The sequence below is a fragment of the Eleginops maclovinus genome, chromosome 10 (assembly GCF_036324505.1).
Source record: "Eleginops maclovinus isolate JMC-PN-2008 ecotype Puerto Natales chromosome 10, JC_Emac_rtc_rv5, whole genome shotgun sequence".
NCBI classification, from domain to species: domain Eukaryota; kingdom Metazoa; phylum Chordata; class Actinopteri; order Perciformes; family Eleginopidae; genus Eleginops; species Eleginops maclovinus.
Genome location: NC_086358.1, coordinates 16,802,953 through 16,821,925, shown reverse-complemented (window position 1 = coordinate 16,821,925; position 18,973 = coordinate 16,802,953). Strand labels below are relative to the sequence as shown.

The 18,973-nt window shown below is 38.5% G+C and overlaps 1 protein-coding gene and 1 long non-coding RNA gene across 2 annotated transcripts in view; one reads left to right on the top strand and one right to left on the bottom strand.

Moving 5' to 3' along the window:
• Positions 1-2,093, bottom strand: part of aatkb (apoptosis-associated tyrosine kinase b) — a 53,321-nt gene extending 51,228 nt beyond the window's left edge. Inside the window, exon 1 of the mRNA XM_063893729.1 lies at positions 1,717-2,093. Within this exon, the coding sequence (XP_063749799.1) occupies positions 1,717-1,792 (76 nt within the window). The 5' untranslated portion in view covers positions 1,793-2,093. The remainder of the gene's footprint in view (positions 1-1,716) is intronic.
• A 14,228-nt stretch (positions 2,094-16,321) lies between these two features.
• On the top strand, positions 16,322-18,009 carry LOC134871198 (uncharacterized). The gene is made up of 3 exons (XR_010166645.1): positions 16,322-16,410; positions 16,837-17,111; positions 17,304-18,009. It is a non-coding gene; the product is annotated as an uncharacterized LOC134871198 (long non-coding RNA).
• Positions 18,010-18,973: the final 964 nt, after the last annotated feature.

Here is an 18,973-nt window from a genome sequence, read left to right as displayed (position 1 = left end):
AAAATCATGCTGCAGATCCCAACTTATCCAAACATAATGTGCGACTGAATTCTTAGGAAAAGTGTGTCAAATGATGCACAAACATCTAAAATATATCCAATGTATAACGTGATGTAGTTATAAAATAAAAGGTGTTCGGTGCAGATTAGACTTCATGTAGCTGATGTGATGAGCAGAAGAAGTCGATACTTTCAGTCGTGGGGGATTGTGATAACATGATTTTCCCAATATAAAACCTACTTTAAGTAAGAAAATGCTCAAAATCTGTCTACATCAGTAGCAACCCAAAACCTTACACAGCTCAAGAAAACAGTTCACTCAGCAAGCAAGTTGTCTTGAATGAAGATGCAGATAAATAATCCTGGAGACTCATTTATGTGCATATGTTGTGTATAGAGACAATCATAAGAACTGTTTTATGTAAAATTGGATATGTAATAAAGCCCATATATATATAATCAATAATGTGAAATATATGGAAAGCTTAGAGAAGCTCAAGCTGCTTGATGGGTGTTGGAAACCACTGCTGAAACTCTACAAAGGATTTGGCAATTGCATGAATCAGAATAACACACAGACAGAATAACCTGGGCTTGGAAACACCAGATTTGTCATGATGTCATGATTTCAGTGCCTTGGTCAGCTCCATGACAACAGCTGACAGATTACTGATTTAATTTTTGAAGGAAAGAAATACATCTATAGCATTTACGAAATTTGTCACTTGAAAAGTATAATTAGAATGGAACAAAAGATGACCTGTCAACTATCCAACCATGCAAATACAGTTTTAAATAGTGAGTATTAACAATTCAGAGAGAACAAAAGAGGCTGTAGCCAACGAGAAGGACAATCTTCCTCAGAGATTACAATACTGAAATTGAGAGCAGGGATTTAGGATATGAAATGAATGTGCTTTGAAAAGGGCAGGAGGGTTTTATGAAACCAAGGTTGCCATTTCAAGAGAAGCAGTAAAGACCCACTTAAGCGCCTTTGCAGGATATTAATAAGAACCTGATTTATCATTATTTCAAAACAACCCAGAGAAAGAAATACCAATGTCCTCACTACGATGTAACTTTAGAAATGCTAAGGCACTGTAAGAGTAAATCAATGTTTGATTAATTGTTAGAAACCAGAGAGCCAGAGACTGCTGCACCTTCTGGTTGCCATAGAAACCACCTAAATGACAGTCCAGTTGCTGCTTATGCTGCATTATAAAAAATGCCTTTCACTTTGCAGGGATTTCTGATGATTTCAACATGATGTGAAAACAATCTGCCGCCATTAATCATGTCCCATAATCCTCTTGTTTCCCAGCACTTATTGGATAACACAGGTGCATCCTCCAATTAGAGGAAGTCTCCCACAATTCCCTTTCACCTTTCACTTTTATAAGTACTGCACCTTTAAGAAAGAAAATATTAAAGATAAACGTCTATAAACCATATTTACACAATGGTTGCATTATTTTTGTCTTACTTGCTTTTATTTGTATTTTTTATTATCAATTCACATGCAAGGATCCCTCACGAATTGCGGATGAGGAATATTGCCTCGTTTCAGCACGGGGTATCTGATCTTTTGGAATAAGGTAGCTATTTAGATGTGTAGGCGTATGTCAGCCACCTGTAGTTTCATGCATAACGAGCATTATCAAACAGCAGCGCATTTAGAGCATTATCCGCGGATGTTAGCAGAGGAATGTCGGCTCACCTGGGCTGAAATGGGAGCTGAGGGCAGAGCCGGTGCTGAAAAAGGCTGAAGATATCGCCACCAGGATCACCAACATCTTCACAACCGATGAAAAGCAAAAGAGTAAGAATGCACGAAATTGAAATTCAAGAAATTAGGCAACACTATTTATTGAACACAGGCTCTTTTCTCTTTCTGAACCGGCCCCGGGTGTTTTCCCAACGCGCCCCCTCATGTTCGCACCACTGAGCTTAAGATATACTGCTCCACTGCAGGCTGAAGCCGGTTTGAATAATTTTTCCTCCTGAACTCTTCAATAGCTGCAGAGGAGGAGGAGGAGGAGGAGGAGGAGGAGGAGGGCAAAGTCCTGGTTAATAGCAGTCAAGTTGATCCAGAGCTTCACACGGCACCTGGATGCGGTCACATCATCTGAGCAGCTCTGGCAGGACGAGATCAGGCACAGCTCTGCACATAAATCAAATCAAACGTCCAGTTGCGGGAGCTGTCTGAGGTGCTGACAGAAAAAGCGCCATCTTGCTCGCTAATGCACCCAAATAGAATTTGTAGAGCGGTTTTTGCGCTTGGTGCGCAGGGGGAGGGGGCTGTGGGAGGCTGTGGATAGGCTGTTGCTGCTTGATACTCAGCTGACTGAAATATACAGCGCAGGATGGTAGAGAGTGGAGCCTATAAGAGTCGATTTTTGCTATTTTGTATTCCGAGGCTGATATCTTCACCTACAGAGGAAAGTATTTCTGAGTTCGCTGTATGTGTGTTTCTGGAGGCAGAGCCTGCAGCTGTCTCCTCCTCTAGCTCAGTTAGATAAGATGAGATATAAAAACATCTCCAGGACTGTGATGTAACACCGAGGAAAGTCACACAGCGGGACATGGCTCTCCGGACTATCCCCACTCTAATCCTACTGTTCATACATGTTGGAGAGACCTCTTCTCCCAACATGCATCCACTCATTCTCCTCCCCTGCATCCCTCTCATCAGACTGGATTTCTGGCAGCACACGGAATCAACTCATCCTTAAACACTTACTTTGATTCTGATTTTTGACCAGCCCACAACCGAAATTTCACAAACTGGTTGCAACAAAGGAAATAAATATCTCTCCAAGCCCAAATCCAGTCTTTGTCAGAGTCTTTGTTAACTCTGCTATTTTATGCATGGATGAATAGTTATGTAATGTATCATTTATAATTGATAGACACATACAGTCTCAAAGGTTTTCTATCTGAACTAGTCATTCAGGCAGCTAAACATTGGGATTCAAATAAGCAATAATGAGCTAAATCAATCTTTGCTCACCCTCTTCCTCCATGCCTGGAAAGAATGTTGCTGTGTCCACAAACATGTTAGGTGCGTTGTGTTATTGAACTGTAGATGGTTGAAGCAAAGACAGCCCTAACTACTGTATAGGCAGAGTGCTCTAACGTGATTCATTTTATTATCATAGTTTGGTTTAAATACATATGAATCATAATAGGTATTCAAAGTTACAACAGATATAATCAGCTTAACAAAAACTCCTGCTTCTATCCGTTTCATTGTTGGCACAACAAACCCTACCTCCATCCCTCCACCTCAAGAGTCATCAGAGCAGATCCAGACCCAGCTTTTAGTCCAGTCAAGTGAGCTCCAGGTAAAAAACATATCCAGCTCCTCACCTGCAAGCTCAGTATCATGTTGTTGTCTCTGCAATCACAAAAAACAATGCAACATGTTGTCTATCTATCTATCTATCTATCTATCTATCTATCTATCTATCTATCTATCTATCTATCTATCTATCTATCTATCTATCTATCTATCTATCTATCTATCTATCTATCTATCTATCTATCTATCTATCTATCTATCTATCTATCTATCTATCTATCTATCTATCTATATTTCTATCTATCTATCTATCTATCTATCTATCTATCTATCTATCTATCTATCTATCTATCTATCTATCTATCTATCTATCTATCTATCTATCTATCTATCTATCTATCTATCTATCTATCTATCTATCTATCTATCTATCTATCTATCTATCTATCTATCTATCTATCTATCTATCTATCTATCTATCTATCTATCTATCTATCTATCTATCTATCTATCTATCTATCTATCTATCTATCTATCTATCTATCTATCTATCTATCTATCTATCTATCTATCTATCTATCTATCTATCTATCTATCTATCTATCTATCTATCTATCTATCTATCTATCTATCTATCTATCTATCTATCTATCTATCTATCTATCTATCTATCTATCTATCTATCTATCTATCTATCTATCTATCTATCTATCTATCTATCTATCTATCTATCTATCTATCTATCTATCTATCTATCTATCTATCTATCTATCTATCTATCTATCTATCTATCTATCTATCTATCTATCTATCTATCTATCTATCTATCTATCTATCTATCTATCTATCCAAAAACGTTTATAGCACAAACAAGTCACCCTGAACACTTTGGCAGTTTGTTATTTACACATGTAGGCATTTTTTTCAAAAGCTCCATGACCACAGAAGGGATAAAAGATGGATTAACATTAAACATGCGAAATTGGATGGATACGAAATTGGCTATTTTTCTCCTGAACAGGTGAGCATTGAGCTTCAGCTGAGAAACATTAAATACTTCCTTATGGCTGCTAATGGGGATACGTCATGCCTGCATTATCCATCTTAAATGGTTTTCTCTTCCCTGTAGAATATTATGTAGGATTTTGTGCATGTAAATGGTCTGAAAATGCTAAAATCCCGAAGTTCCCTATAGAGGGAGTTTGTCTCCCACACACTCCCCCCCATTAGATAAAGTCTCCACTAACACACAATGTTAAAATTAAATGATGAATGAACGAACACTCAATGTGGGAGTATATTTTGTAGGTATAATAATGTAGCTTATTTGTTATGTCTACACATCTATATTAGGGTTTTCCCTTCATGTGTCACCTGTCAGAGGAAACAGACTTCAGCTATTAGCAACCAAGACATAATTGAGGTCTCCTTTTGTGCATTACTGGGTGTGATTTCTCTCCCTTTATAGACAGAGAAAGCAGAGGAATGAGCAAAGGATGATGTATGGGCTGTCATCCCTGTCTTTGGCTCCATTTTAGACGTATTTACTTTCTAATGGAGTCACTGTTTGATGAAAAAGAACTCACGGAGGAGGAGGAAGGCACAGTCTATATTTCACATACAGGTTCCTATTTTTGGACGTTTGATTGCTCTGACAGGAATATTCCTTCTCAGTCTTTTTTTCACTCCCCCTCCTCCCCCTCCTCCTCCTCTTGTTTCTCTGTCTGGTAACGTCATATTTCTCTCTTTGATACATTGTCTGCCGTTTCCGTGGAAACAGAAAGGAGAAGAGAAGATGGATTTCTGAGGTGAGATGCCAGCAGAGAGGATTGTGCTCTCCAGTCACTTCACATCTTACATCCGACATGATAAGCATCAAGCTAACTGCAGTATATCCCTGTGCTTTGATTTTTTATAATCAGCTCACTCAGTATTTGCATAAAGCTAATAATAACACATGGCGGGACATTTCTAAGCAGTCAACCAATCACAACAGAACCAGCCAGCTAATCAATCAGAGCAGACTGGGCTCTGGTTTCAGACAGAGGGTGAAAAGAGGTGCTGCAGCACAGGCAGTATGAGAAACATAAAGAGCTTTTTGAACATTAAAGCATGGAGACATGTCCCAGAGGAACCAAATACAAATATGAAGCTTTAGTCAGTAAGAAAATCAAGCCAAAAACGGGTGCTAAATAAATGTATTCCACTGATAAGGGTGGAACATCTAAAACTATAAAAGGCCAATGTTGGAGGTTTCCGTAAATCTACAATGGGTTTTATTCTTGTTAAAGAGTAAATAAAGTTCATGTTACATCAAATAAAAGAGTACAAACTTGATGAAAAGGTCCTGGCTCATAAACTGGCCTGGAATTGACCTTGATATTTCTTCGAGCAACTTCTCCATCCTCCATCCACAGTTCAGAGCTGTCCTAGGGGGTATTTGAGGAAGGGTGGCAGGGGCAAGTAGCAGACTTCCAGCCCGGCTTCAACAGCCCCCTGTGGAGGAGCAGGTCACTCTGCAGCCGGGCAGCTGCACACACTGGGTTTCTCCTATCTGCTTTCACTGCAGGGCTTGTAAAGAAAGAGCCAGCCTCAGGACTCTGTCTGAGCCTGAGCCACTCCACGGGGATTGTTACTCTGACACGTTAATGTCAGCTTTTACTCCGTTAAGTTTACTGAGAGCACTTTATGTTTGCTTAGCTTGGTAAAAACATGTCAGAACTGTTAAAAATTGCTTTGTGGTCCATATGAAAACAATGCGGTGTGTAACAGTTCCTGAGGAGCGGACATTTGAGATACAGTTTCAAAGGTTCCGTCGACAAGCTATTTCTCTCGATAGAAATAGCTTCAAATGGCTAAATCTGAACCATTTACTTTTAATATATGTTTCTGTTTCAGTGTATTATCATACTATCAGATCAAATCATCCATATGCTACAGTATGCCATGTGCCTTTAGTTAGTTTGTATACAGTATGTTGGAAATAAGAAAATAAGGCATTCCTATGGATTTCAATCATCCAATAAAATCAATCAAACATAATTCTTCCCTGTACAGGTCCTATTAAGCAGTACATGTAGCTAAATGCTCCTTTTTTCTTCTTCTGAGCTGATAACTCCCCAAAATATAGATGCACAAGTTTGATTCAGAGGCTGGACATGTGCTTGTTAAGTGCAGGAATCTGAGACACTTACACACTAACAATAAGATGAAGCTCTGTGCACACTGCTAAGAATCAGCAATAATAAATCTGCAGTGGAGCAGCGTGTGCAGAGCGAAAAACTGAAATATGTCAAGACTGTTTTTCAAGAATCCCTCTCCTGCATGAGCAAATAAATTGAGGACAGACAGGAAGAGCTGACAGGAAGTGTACATGTGTGTCTGTGTGTGTTAGAATAACCTGCAGGCAGAAGCAATGTGCCTGGGGAGTACAAAGAGATTAAGTGCCAGACATACAGTAACACACAGTGCAGAGACTGAGAGGAGCTGGGGATAGTACTCTGACTGCAGGGAGACAGATAAACTCCCAGTCGTTTAATATGAGTCCGTCATGGTTGTTGCAACAAAAGCTTTGTTATGTTCCCTCTGGAGAAGGCAGATTGTTAATTTGTTGAATTACAGTTGAAAACTCATTTTTGTTGTTTAGCGCCCGCTGGCTGCCCCGCTCTCTGTTTCTTTACCAACAAAAGGGAATTAAATAGTTTGCTCCTCTTAGTTTCTCAAATTAACATAAGGGAGGATTGTAAACACGACACTTTGCAACTTTAGAGCATAAAAGAACAGGTGGATTTGCATGATTTTGCCTATTAACTACACATAGCATGTTCTCAACATTTAGCAAACCATGCTGCAACATATTGTATTTGTGAAATGGTTTAATCACCTTACAAGCAGCCACCGGCTTCCATTCATGTCTGCGTTGCTTCAAAATCAAACTGATTGTGTGATGTGAATTGAAAACTCTTGAGAATCTTCATTATTGACATCATCCTACTCTGATTGGGTTGAAGGTTCAATATTTCTTCAAGTGGCCTAGCCCTCCTGCTACTCCAATCAGACAGCCTCTCAACCAACATTCTATTGGCTTACACTTCTGAATGTCCTGCAGAGGTTCAACATGGACTCCAGGATACTCTGCAACTTCTACAGGTGCACCATAAAGAGTATCCTGACTGGCTGCATCACGGCCTGGTACGGCAGCTGCACCACTCTCAACCATAACACTCTACAGAGGGGGGTGAAAACTGCACAGCACATCGCCAGGACGGAGCTGCCATCCATGGAGGACATCTAATCCCAGCAGCTCTGGAAGAAAGGCAGCTGGATTATAAAAGACCCCCCCCATCACCCCAGTAAAAAACTGTTCTGTCTACTGCCGGCTGGGAGGTGGTACCGCTGCATCAGGACCAAGACCACCAGACTCTGAGACAGTTTCATTCAACAGGACAAGACTATTCAACACCTGAGCTCTGTAAAGTGCCATCTTACAATTTATGTTTCTCAATAGTTATAAACTGTTTTTAATTTCATTTTAGTGTACAATATGTCATTGTACATTCTGTTCTTGTATCATGTTCTATTTACATGTATACAGCTCCAACTTTTTCTTAAATCTTTATCTTTACATGTATGGCAGCCATCAGTGTCTGTTGAGTTCCAACACAGAGAAAAAGTAGCAGTAGTTTATAGAATATAAGAAAAACAAATAATCATTTAACTCAAAGACATAAACATAAACAAGAGAAAATGATAATGCTGAAGTGGTCTCTTACATTTTTTCGGGGGCTGTATAGACTTCTTCTTGCACTATTTTAATGTTAATAACATTTTTGAATTTGTTTTATGTTTTTATTCGGCATTGTTGGAGGAGCTTGGAACTTAAGATTTGCATTGCCATTTCTACACTGTAGTTACTGTGCATATGACATTAAAGTCTTTGAATCTTGGATCACTGAGTCCTGACCCTACATCCTGTCCCACCAGGACATTTAAAAAAAGATCTTAATTCCCAAATGTAAAACTCACATCTCATTATGTAAGGTTTGTATATGTATTCAGACCACTCAGGGACAAGACGGAACTTTTGAATAATTGTTTGTTCAATGAAATGTCGTAAAATTGTGAAACATGTCTGAAGTGGAATTGTAAAATGTCTTGTTTTGTTAGTCTTAACCCAAAACACATCCACTTTAATGTGATATAAGACAGAGGAAAGCAGGACATCTTGAGAGGCTGCATATATTGCTATTTTTGCACGACTAATCTATCTATTGATTATCAAAGGGATTGTTGGTTATTTTTTTATGGATCAACTTATCACAGCAGCTTTATATTAGGACACGCATTAGAGTAGAGGTACTATAACCTGCTGATCAATCTGTTACAGGATTTAAGCTCAGTCACTTTCTTTAGTTATTCTGTTTGAGACATTCTTTCTTGCTCTGAATTTTGCAGGAAATAAATGTGTTTTTATTATTTCACACGGCTCTGTAGGTTCACACATAATTAGGAAGTTGTCTGCAAAACTGATGTGTGCTAATCCCCCACGCTAACGTATGTCTGTTGAATGAGACAGCCCAGCTGAATGAGTCTTTAAGGGGTCGATTACCATTAGACTCTACGTCTTGTTTGACGACACCTTCAACACCTGATCAGGGGGATCTTAATAGGATTCATTACACATTTCTTTGTTTACTTATTCATTTTATTAGAGTGTGATGATGCTGACAGGACTGGAAAGAGATAGCGTTTTAATTCTCTATCGTCCAGTGAAGTGTAGCAGTCACACTGTATTATCAGTCTGCACACCAGAGCGGAAAATCGAAACCTTCTGATCAACGGCATCAGACAACTTAAAGGTTCCGATCAATAAAAGTGTCCTGACGGAAACACAGGTCCCTTGATGTTAAACTCTGGGGTAAACGAGCGTGCTCTAGTACAAGCACAAGCACACAGTTAAGGCTTGATGAACTGCATTTGTATAACACAGGTTGGTGCAGTTCAGAGGGCTTTATAGTGGACATCTGAAGGGACAAAAATAAGACAATGTGGCCTGGCTGAACTGGTAGGTTTTACATTGAAAGAATTGGACACATCTAGCAGCTTCAAGGCTCAGCTCACCCATATAACAAAAAACAAAAAAAAACATATTCTGAGATTAAAGCAATGTGCTGATGGTCTTAATCAGACAAAACCGATTCATCTGTGTGAAAAGTCTTGTTCCAGACAGTCAATAGATGGATTTACAGCCCCAGAAAAAAATAAGAGACCACTTCAGCATTATCATTTTCTCTTGTTTTAATATTTATAGATATGTTGTTGAGTTAAATGACAATTTGTAATGATTATGGTATTCTATAAAGTACTGCTCATTTCTCTCTCTGTTGGAATTCAACAGACACTGGAACTGCTGCCATACATGTAGAGATAAAGATTTAAGAACAATTTGAAGTGGCCTCTTGATTTTTTCCGGAGCTGTATCTTAGTGTCAGCATGTGCTAACACCCAAGGGAGGGGGCTTATCTCAGGCTTAAAGGGGACCCATTAGGCGTTTGAGGGTTTTCCCTTTCCTGTAGCATGTAATGCAAGTGTTGTGCATGTAAATGATCTGCAAAGGTTAAAAACCCCCTCATAAAATGTTTGCTTTTCTATATTTACGGGGAAATTATTATGCTGTAAAACAAAAGGTGACACCAACTGCTGAAACAAAGTTGGAAAGACGTGTCATTGTGTCTTGTGGCATTTAAATGTACCCTTATTGGAACCAAGAGGCACAAAAACAGCCCCAGACCAAAACCCACTTTCAGCAAGTATGTAAAACCTCACAAATACACTTGAAGTGTCACTTAAAGCATGTATTTTTATAATCAGGTTAGTTTCATTCGAAGATGTAGTAAACGTTTCCAGAAACTTGGTTCATGAAGATCAATAAGTAAGCAGTTTCTGGCAAAAAACGAGCCGTAAAACTTTAAACAAAAGTACATTTTGTTATCTTAACATTACTGCTATTTCTGTTTCTGACCCTTCAAGCTTTAGTACTGCTCACAATTTATTCAGCACCACACCATCTGCTCTTGTGCAGTCTTTTGAAACAGATTTGAAACCCCTGCAGCTTTAGGGTTTCTGTTAAACGTCACAAAGCGGACACAGGAAACTGATTTCCAATACTCTCGATCAATACAGGACAAACGCTCAAATGCTGTACACAAGAGGTGACAGGGTTAAAAAAGGCCTGTAGAAATGTTTTCTTCAATAAATAATGTTTTCAAAGAGCACATTTACACACAAGAAAATGTAAAAAACCGTCTGAAAAAGCTTAGCTTCATGCTGCCTGCTGTATGTTGCTTTTCCTACTCTGGTATGATCCCTGACACACACAACTGCCCAGTGTTTCTGTGCTTATACTTTATTTAACACTTCAGGGTTATATAACTGTAGCACAGGCAGCAGCCATTTCTGTCTGACAGCTCTGGCCTGTAGCACTTGTGAGTGTGGTGAACAGCAGCAGACCTGATTACCTGTCACGATGCTGAACGTCATAATGAAATGATTCATCACTGTCACAATGATTTCTGAATAAAAAGATGAGGCTATATGTGGAATCTACTTCCCAGGCTCCCCTTTCACACCTTTGAAGGGTAACTAAAAATGAAAGATACAGCTGCGGAAACAATTAAGAGACCACTGCAGCATTATCATGTTCTCTTGCGTTGTTATTTATAGATATGTGGTTTTTTTTGTATTGGAATTCAACAGACACTGGAATGGCGGCCATACATGTAGAGCTAAAGATTTAAGAAAAAAATGGGGTGGTCTCTTAATTTTTTCCAGAGCTGTATATAGATCTCTGAAACAGTTAAAAATATAACATTTCTAATTACCCTTACTTGTTCTTTAAATAATCTGTAAAGACCAAGAATGAATGAATGAATGCAAGTTAAAGAGGTTGGATGGGACATTAGAGACCTATGAATTAAATATGGAACCTTTAATTTCACTTTTTCAAGGGGAGACACTACAGGTTTATTGGATAGACAATTCAAATAATACTGAAAATACTACCATAAAAGCAGAAGTGGGAAGTAAAGTACATTTACTCAAGTACAATTTTAAGATACTTTTACTTTACTTGGGTATTTCCATTTTATGCAACTTTTTACTTCTAGTTCGCTACAATTCAGAAGTAAATCATGTATTTTTACTCCACTACATGTATTATTATTATTACAGATTTGGATTAATGATGGTAAATATAATCAGCCCTTAAATCAGACTGTAGTTCACCTGGAGTATATTCAGCAGCTACCCTGCAGTATACAAAGCCATTAAAACTAGCTGCACCTTTACCAGCTTTGAGAACACTTTAATGATCAATAATTATAAAACATATCAGAGCTATTATTCTGAAATGGACCAATCAAACAATGACTACTTTTACTTTCAGTATTATGGTACTTATACTTTTGTACTTTTACTTGAGTAACATTTTGAATGCAGGACTTTTACTTGGCACAGAGAACTCCTACACTCTGGTACTTCTACTTTTCCTAAGTACCAGATCTGAGTAATTCTCTTACTTCTGCATAAAAGTAAGACAATTATTTTTTGGATTACAAGATTTCGGAAATTCGGTCTAATGCTATGTATTGCTGAATTAAGTTGAAATCTACAGACTCAAATAGAGAATTAAGTACAATAAACACCTTCATACATTTTTTGGATGTCAGAGGAGGAAAAGAACAGAGGAGAGGACACTTAAGAGAGAAATTCCTCCTGTGTGGGACATGAGCGTGGATCCCTTAAATTAATTCCATCCAATGGTTGTTGAGATATTTCAGTCTGGATGAACCAAGAGTCTGGACTTAAAACGATTAAACAGATCTGTGTTATTGTTATTTTATAACAATAACACAGATAATATTGTTATAGATAACTGTATGAATAGGCATATGCACAGTAAATCAATCGAAACTAGGCTCTGTTTGGGCTATTCTGAGACTCTGACTTTAGAGACTCTGAGGCTCTTACAAAGGTGTATTCGCTTATAAAGATTTTAGCCATCACCTTGGCAGCTAACCTTGAAAGAAAAGTAAAAAGATCCATTATTGGGATTACAATGGCTGGCTAGAGGAAGAACTTAGTGAAAAATCTGCACATTATGTGTCCCCTAGCCTCCAATTCATGTAGCATTAAGATGTGAAGATCTGTCAGCAGGTATTTAAGAAATCCCCAGAAAATGACCGTGATGCCACTGCAGATATATCAGGGATAAACTCTGGAATACTTTCCAAGCAGTGTGGCAAGACCAAAGGCTGTCTGTCCCCTCTGTCCATCCCTAATGTGGGGCCTGGTCGCAGCACTTCTCAGCATCATGAGCTGAGGTTTTAATGGTGGCTGCGTCATTCACATATATAAGAGACGGAGATGGGGGGAGGGTCAGGAAACCTTGAAACGGGTCCGTAGCACTTTACAGGGTATGCTGAAAGGGGGGAATGGTAGATGGGATGGGTCTTGTGACTGGCCTGTAATGATTTCCAATATTTTCAGAGCTGCATCGCTCTGGTTAAAATCATTTTATCTTTTACTATCTTGGTGTTTCTGTCATTATCTCTGTAGATGTGTGAAAAGAATGGTCTTGTTTGATCGGTGCTGTGTCCTTATAACCTCAAGCCAATGAGATAAAAACACATTCATCTTTATAAGAAAGTTCTTGAAGTGCAAATGAAGTTGGGGTAGCGAGCAGGGAAAGAGAATGATGAAAGAAGTGGTGGAAATGCAGCAAGCTCTGCTTTATATTGGGTAGATTTACTGGCTGCTTTACCCCACTGCTGCAATCTGTTTGCACAACTAATATGCTAACCTGCAAAACTAACCACCATTTCTGTGTTTGTTACTGCCTGAAATGATGGGTCCTTTGAGATCAGCATTGAAATACAATATTGAGATAAAGCCTAGAAAAATACCCGTGCATGACTGCTCCAGCTATGACTCATCACTTAGCCCGGTATTTGAGGTTGTACTGATTTGGAGTGGTGCCTGATGATTAACAGGACACTGAGTCTGCCAATAAAACTTTTAAAAAGAAAGGCAGACATGTGCAGGAGATTCATTCATAATGCAGGTGGAACTTCCTGTTAGTTATTACCAGGTGATCAGCAGCTGCTCTGTATTTTGGGAAGAAAGAAAAGGAAGAACTCAGGTCAGTGATTCAAGGCAAAGTAAAACTGAAGAGGAAATATTTATTATCATATTGAAAATGTAAAAAAGAAAAAAGGATTTTCAGCCATTTTTGCAGGAGCAATAATCGATTAATACAATCAGTGGCAATTATTATTATTTTACGTCACACATCTTATTGATTTGTCGATCAATATTGAAGCCCTTGCCACGATTTGTCTGTCCCTCTACAATGTGTACAAAATATCACAGCGTCTATCCCTACACCTTTCTTAGTTTTTTCGGAGGGATAGCAAAAGATGGATTTTGTTGTGCAACTCTGCGTTGCTGTAAATTATATTATCCTGGAATTCAGAGCCAGGGCCCAGTCTGCTCAGTCTGCTCTGGTTGGTAAGCTGGCCGCTTCTACTGTGATTAGTCAACCTCTAAAGGAACAAAAGGAACTTTGGGATTTTAGCCTTTGCAGACCATTGAGCTGCACAAAAACCTATACAATACACTACTGGAAGAAGGGAGACCCCCAAAAAGCATAATAGGGCCTCTTGAATCAATGCTTATCCATGCTAAACCACCTCGGCCCCTGGTAGACCACCAAACATCCAACCCCAAATAGCATAAATGGACCTCTTTAAGAGCTTTGATTGAACTGTTTATCCCTCTTCAGGAACTGTAAAACTTAGAGGATGACTTCAGGCCGCAAGGGAAGAAGGTGGCTGTAGCTATGGGTGCTTCACTCACAGAGCAGGACATCGACCGCATGCTAAGGGAGATGAGACAGCAGGGTGTGTGTGTATGTGTGAGTATAGATTTAAGGTGGCAGTCATGCACACAAAGTGACTGGTATGATGAATGAGGGGTGAATCACACTTGAGTCATTGCAATGATTTCACAGTCTGATGTCATCCTTTGTGTCGCTCTGCAGGAAACTTCAACCACAGCAGGTTTCTGGAGTACATGAGGCAGTTCAAGAGTTTAAAAAAGGCTATGATGAGTGCACAATACAAAGCTATAGATATCATGATATCAACATAATGCAATTGTGTGTAGTTACCTTTGGAGTTTGAGTTTGCATTAGCTGTAGTTTAATAAAAAAATGTACTTAAAGTATTGACATTTAAAATGCCAAAAACATGTTTATTACAAGAAAATAATAATAATTGAAACAATCAAAATGGCTCGGTTAAAATTACAAATTAATTAATGAGCTGGTGATTTCAGCTGAACTTGTTGGACTATGTTTGTTGATTGAATTACTTTTTTTTAACAAGTATGTATTTGAGGAATGTACATTCCATTGTTGGTTAAATGCTGATTCTAAATGTCCCTCTGTGTGCGGTGCTGTTTACATGTGTGATGATTGAAAATACAGCTGTGGAAAAAATGAAAAGACCACTGCAGCATTATCCGTTCCTCTGGTTTTATATTATAGCATTTATAGGTGTGGTTCTTCTATAAACTACTGACTGCATTTCTCTGTGTTAGAATTCAACAGACACTGGAATGACAGCCATACATGTAGAGCTTTGGAATGGTCTCTTAATTTTTTCAGAGCTGTAGATTTGATTTGAATCCTCCATTTGGTAAATACAATTGTTGTAAAAGATAAAACAAAAAAGACAATGTGTATTTTTTGGAAATATTGCTCCATTAAGTGCCTAAAGCCCCTTACCCTTGCCCTCACAGAAACCTCACATTTGGCTCTATGTGTCTTCCTTTTCGAGTTCTCAGATATGGTGAAGATGGAGCCAAAACTGAAGAAAGCTGATCATATTAATCCGTGCTCTGCAGTGTTACTATGAAGAATGTTTTAAAGAAAGAGAAGAGAAGAACATCTCCCTGAAGAATGATCTGCATCCTCCAGCATCAACAATTGAGGGAGTTTGAGATCAGTGCAATTTTACGAGTTGTAGTTCACTTATGTCCAGACGATGGAATGTTTTGGTTGATGCCACTTCTGTATTCTGTTTATATAAGGTTTATTTTAATATGCAAGATGAGACTTTGTTTTTTGGAGAAATAATTTGCCAGGCTTAGTTGTGTTCTATTTGCTGACCACTTATTCCCATCCTTCCTGACATTTTGAAAAACTTCTATTATCGAGATAAGCTACTAAATAAAAATCACTTAACATTTACTACACTGCAACTCCGTCTCTTAAAAAGATGAATTTGTCCCATTTTACCTGATGCACTGAGCTGTTCTCACCACTAGAGGTCAGCCGTTTGTAACTCTTCATGTCAAATGGACACGCTTTAGAAAACAGCAGCTCACTCCAGGGAGTTCATTCAAGGTTTCTTTTCAAATAGTTATGAGGATACTTTGATCACATTGGCATTCATGCTGCAGTTTATAACGGAGGTACATGCTGCCATGCCACATGTATTCTCTTATGGAACAAGTAAGGTGTGCTCCTGAGAACGTTTATGGGTCATTATCATTATAAAGTGCCTTTCAAGGTCCCAGTCAGAATCACACATTTATTTTCAATTGAATGCAAAATAATGATGTTTTGAGTTTGTATTTCAAATGTATAATCATTAAGACATACATCTATACTATATTTACCATCTTAGAGTTATTTTGTATTAATTTGTACCATTTTCTTTAAGTGTGTGTAGGCGATTTTGCCATGTCCCTCACACAATAGTGGGAGCAACTATGAGTATAATAAAGTCATTAAATTAAACAAAATTAAAATTATTTTTTATGGTCTTATTATTATTGACAAGAACTTTCATAAATGGGTAATTCTAGTAGTCTTCAACAAATATTTAATATAAATATTAAGTATTTAATACATGTCCCTCAAATCAGTGTCCACCCTGTCATTATGTTGTAACTGGCCCTTTAATGCGGTAGCTGATGTCATCGGTGACATCATGACCACCATTTTGACACTCTTCAGTGATGGTTGACACACATGACCCCTTATCAGTAAGTATTTACACCTTAATTTCACAATTTTCTTCATATTGTCTTTCTTGTTGCAAGGTGTCGAGCTTAACATGTCCACCCTATCATGGGGATATATTAAAAAATATTATTATTTTTCAAAATGTTTAAATATTGTCATATTTATTTTGAGGTCACCTTCACTACTGCTATCTCTGCTAGCTGAGGGCCCCCCATGTGCTTATCAATTGCTAATCTTAGCTGAAAATGTCCACCCTATCGTTGTCCACCCTGTCATTAATACTTCCCTGATAGGGTGGACATGATGCATGACAGGGGGGACAGGTGGATAGTTTTTTGACTATAATGACAATAATAACGTCATAAAATAACATTATACACACCATTTGTTAACAATAACAATTGAAGTCAGACTGCTGGTTTAAGGGTGTCTTGCGTCTGTTTTAGTTATGAGTCAAAGAGGAGCTGAAATAGCAAAACGCTACCGGGAGCGCCGTGATGCTGACCCTGACAGAAAAAGACAGTATCTTGAAAAAGAGAGGGTCAGGTGGAAGAAGGACAGAGACACTGGAAAGAAAAAGGGCATTGATGAGCTGAGTGAGCGAGAGAAGAGGGCAAAAAGAAAGAAGTGGAGAGAGGCAAAAAAAGCAGCCAGAGCAAAGTCCAGGGCCAGCGCTTTGCTTTTGTCGGAGACACCACCCAGTGATCAGTCGAAAGTACATGTGAGTAGACTGCTAAATTATTATTACTTATCAATTTATATGGGAGGGGGGGGGGTCAAGCACTTTGACTATGTACATAGGCTACTACTGCTACTACTACTACTTGAAACTACGCAGTGTTGTTGCTCCACACACAATTTTGTTGCCTTCAATGACAATGACAATAAACTCTCTTGAATCTTGAATGTGAAGGAACAGAATAAAAGTTGGAGGCCAGAAGTCATCGAGGAGAAGCACATTGGTGAATGGTGTGTAGTCAACTATGACAATGATGGATACCCTGGTATCATTCTTGATGTAGAGGAGCACAATGTGAAAGTGAAATGCATGCACAACAAAGGCATCAACAAATTCTGTTGGCCAAGTCCTCGTGATGACATCAACTGGTATGGGGATTGGCAGATTCTGTGCCTCATGTCGGAACCACAACTTGTGAACAGGCGTGCCTTCTCAGTTGAGCCATCTGTATGGAAGTACATGGAGGACCAATTACAGTAGACCTAGATGTCCTGATGTTCTGATGAGTAGCTTACCCTTGATATGTGTTCTGATGTTAACTGAGTACAGTTTGTACCTAACTCATCCTTTTTAATGTTTTTCTGTACTGAATTGCGTTTGTCCACCCTGTCATGTGATTTTCCACCCTATCGTGCCAATGTCCACCCTGTCAAATTTAAGTTTAATGAAAAAAAACAAAATATGTATTGAATATACAGTAACCCTGTGTGTGTTTCCTGATATCCAAATGATTATCAAACAATACCATTAAAAAGTTTTGCTTGTTAGATTTGTTTTTGTCATTTTATTTTAAAATCAAAGAAGACCTATGGCCATCGCTTAGATAAAACTGCAATTTTATTCTAATTTTAGTATTTACCAAAGACTTTTCCCATTACCTGAAATGTATTAACTAGAAAGGGACAAAAGACCTTTCTGAAAAGGTATGTTTTATTATAATTATGTAATAAAAAACATATATCTGAAGATTACATTTGTCCCCGACAGGGTGGACATATTTTGCAATATGCCCATATTTTGACATTCTGTATTTAATTCATAAAAAGTATTTAAGCTTGACCAATATGTATTTTTAACACCCTAGGGGCAGCTTAATAACATGATTATAAAGTGTAAGGGGAAATCTTACCCTTTTCTTGTCGAAATTACAATGTCTCAAAGGCACTTTATAATGATAATGACCCTTATGCTTTGCATCTGCTTTGATGGAAACTGAAGGCAGACTCTTACCTGTCCATCCAACCAAATGTGTTCATATCTCAGTCTGAAACAGGCCCTGTGTTTCAGGCTGGTGGCTGTACTCTTCCAGCTGCAGTGTGTAATTACAACTTTCTGCTAGACATTTTGGCAACTATGCAAAGCCTGATTCATGATTCTGGTAACTGCCTAAATGTAGTCCCCACCCACAACATGACATCCGGCCTAACACCTTACTTGGCGAAGATAGATAAGAGGTCACTGAGTTAGTCTGTACTGTAACAATTGACTAGAGAGAGGAAAACAAAGAGGCCCTGCATACCCTCCGTAAGCAATGATTAACCCTTAATCTAATGGTTTTTGCTTGCCAACATTATAGAGGAGGTGTTAGCACATAGCTGATTTAGTATATATTCCCAGCAAGGCAGACCCATGAAACAAGAACACAAACATTCATTTCGGGAATGACAGTCTTGACCCTTCACAGCGTCTGTGTTGCAAGTCAGAACAATAAAAGCTCAGAGATGCTTGTGAGCTTCTTGGAAAAAAACGTGTGATTTGGCATGGCTGACAGGAAATGGAAAGATATTTATTTGTATTTATATGGTTAGTTTTGCTGATTTAAGAATATGTTTGTCTCAAAAGGA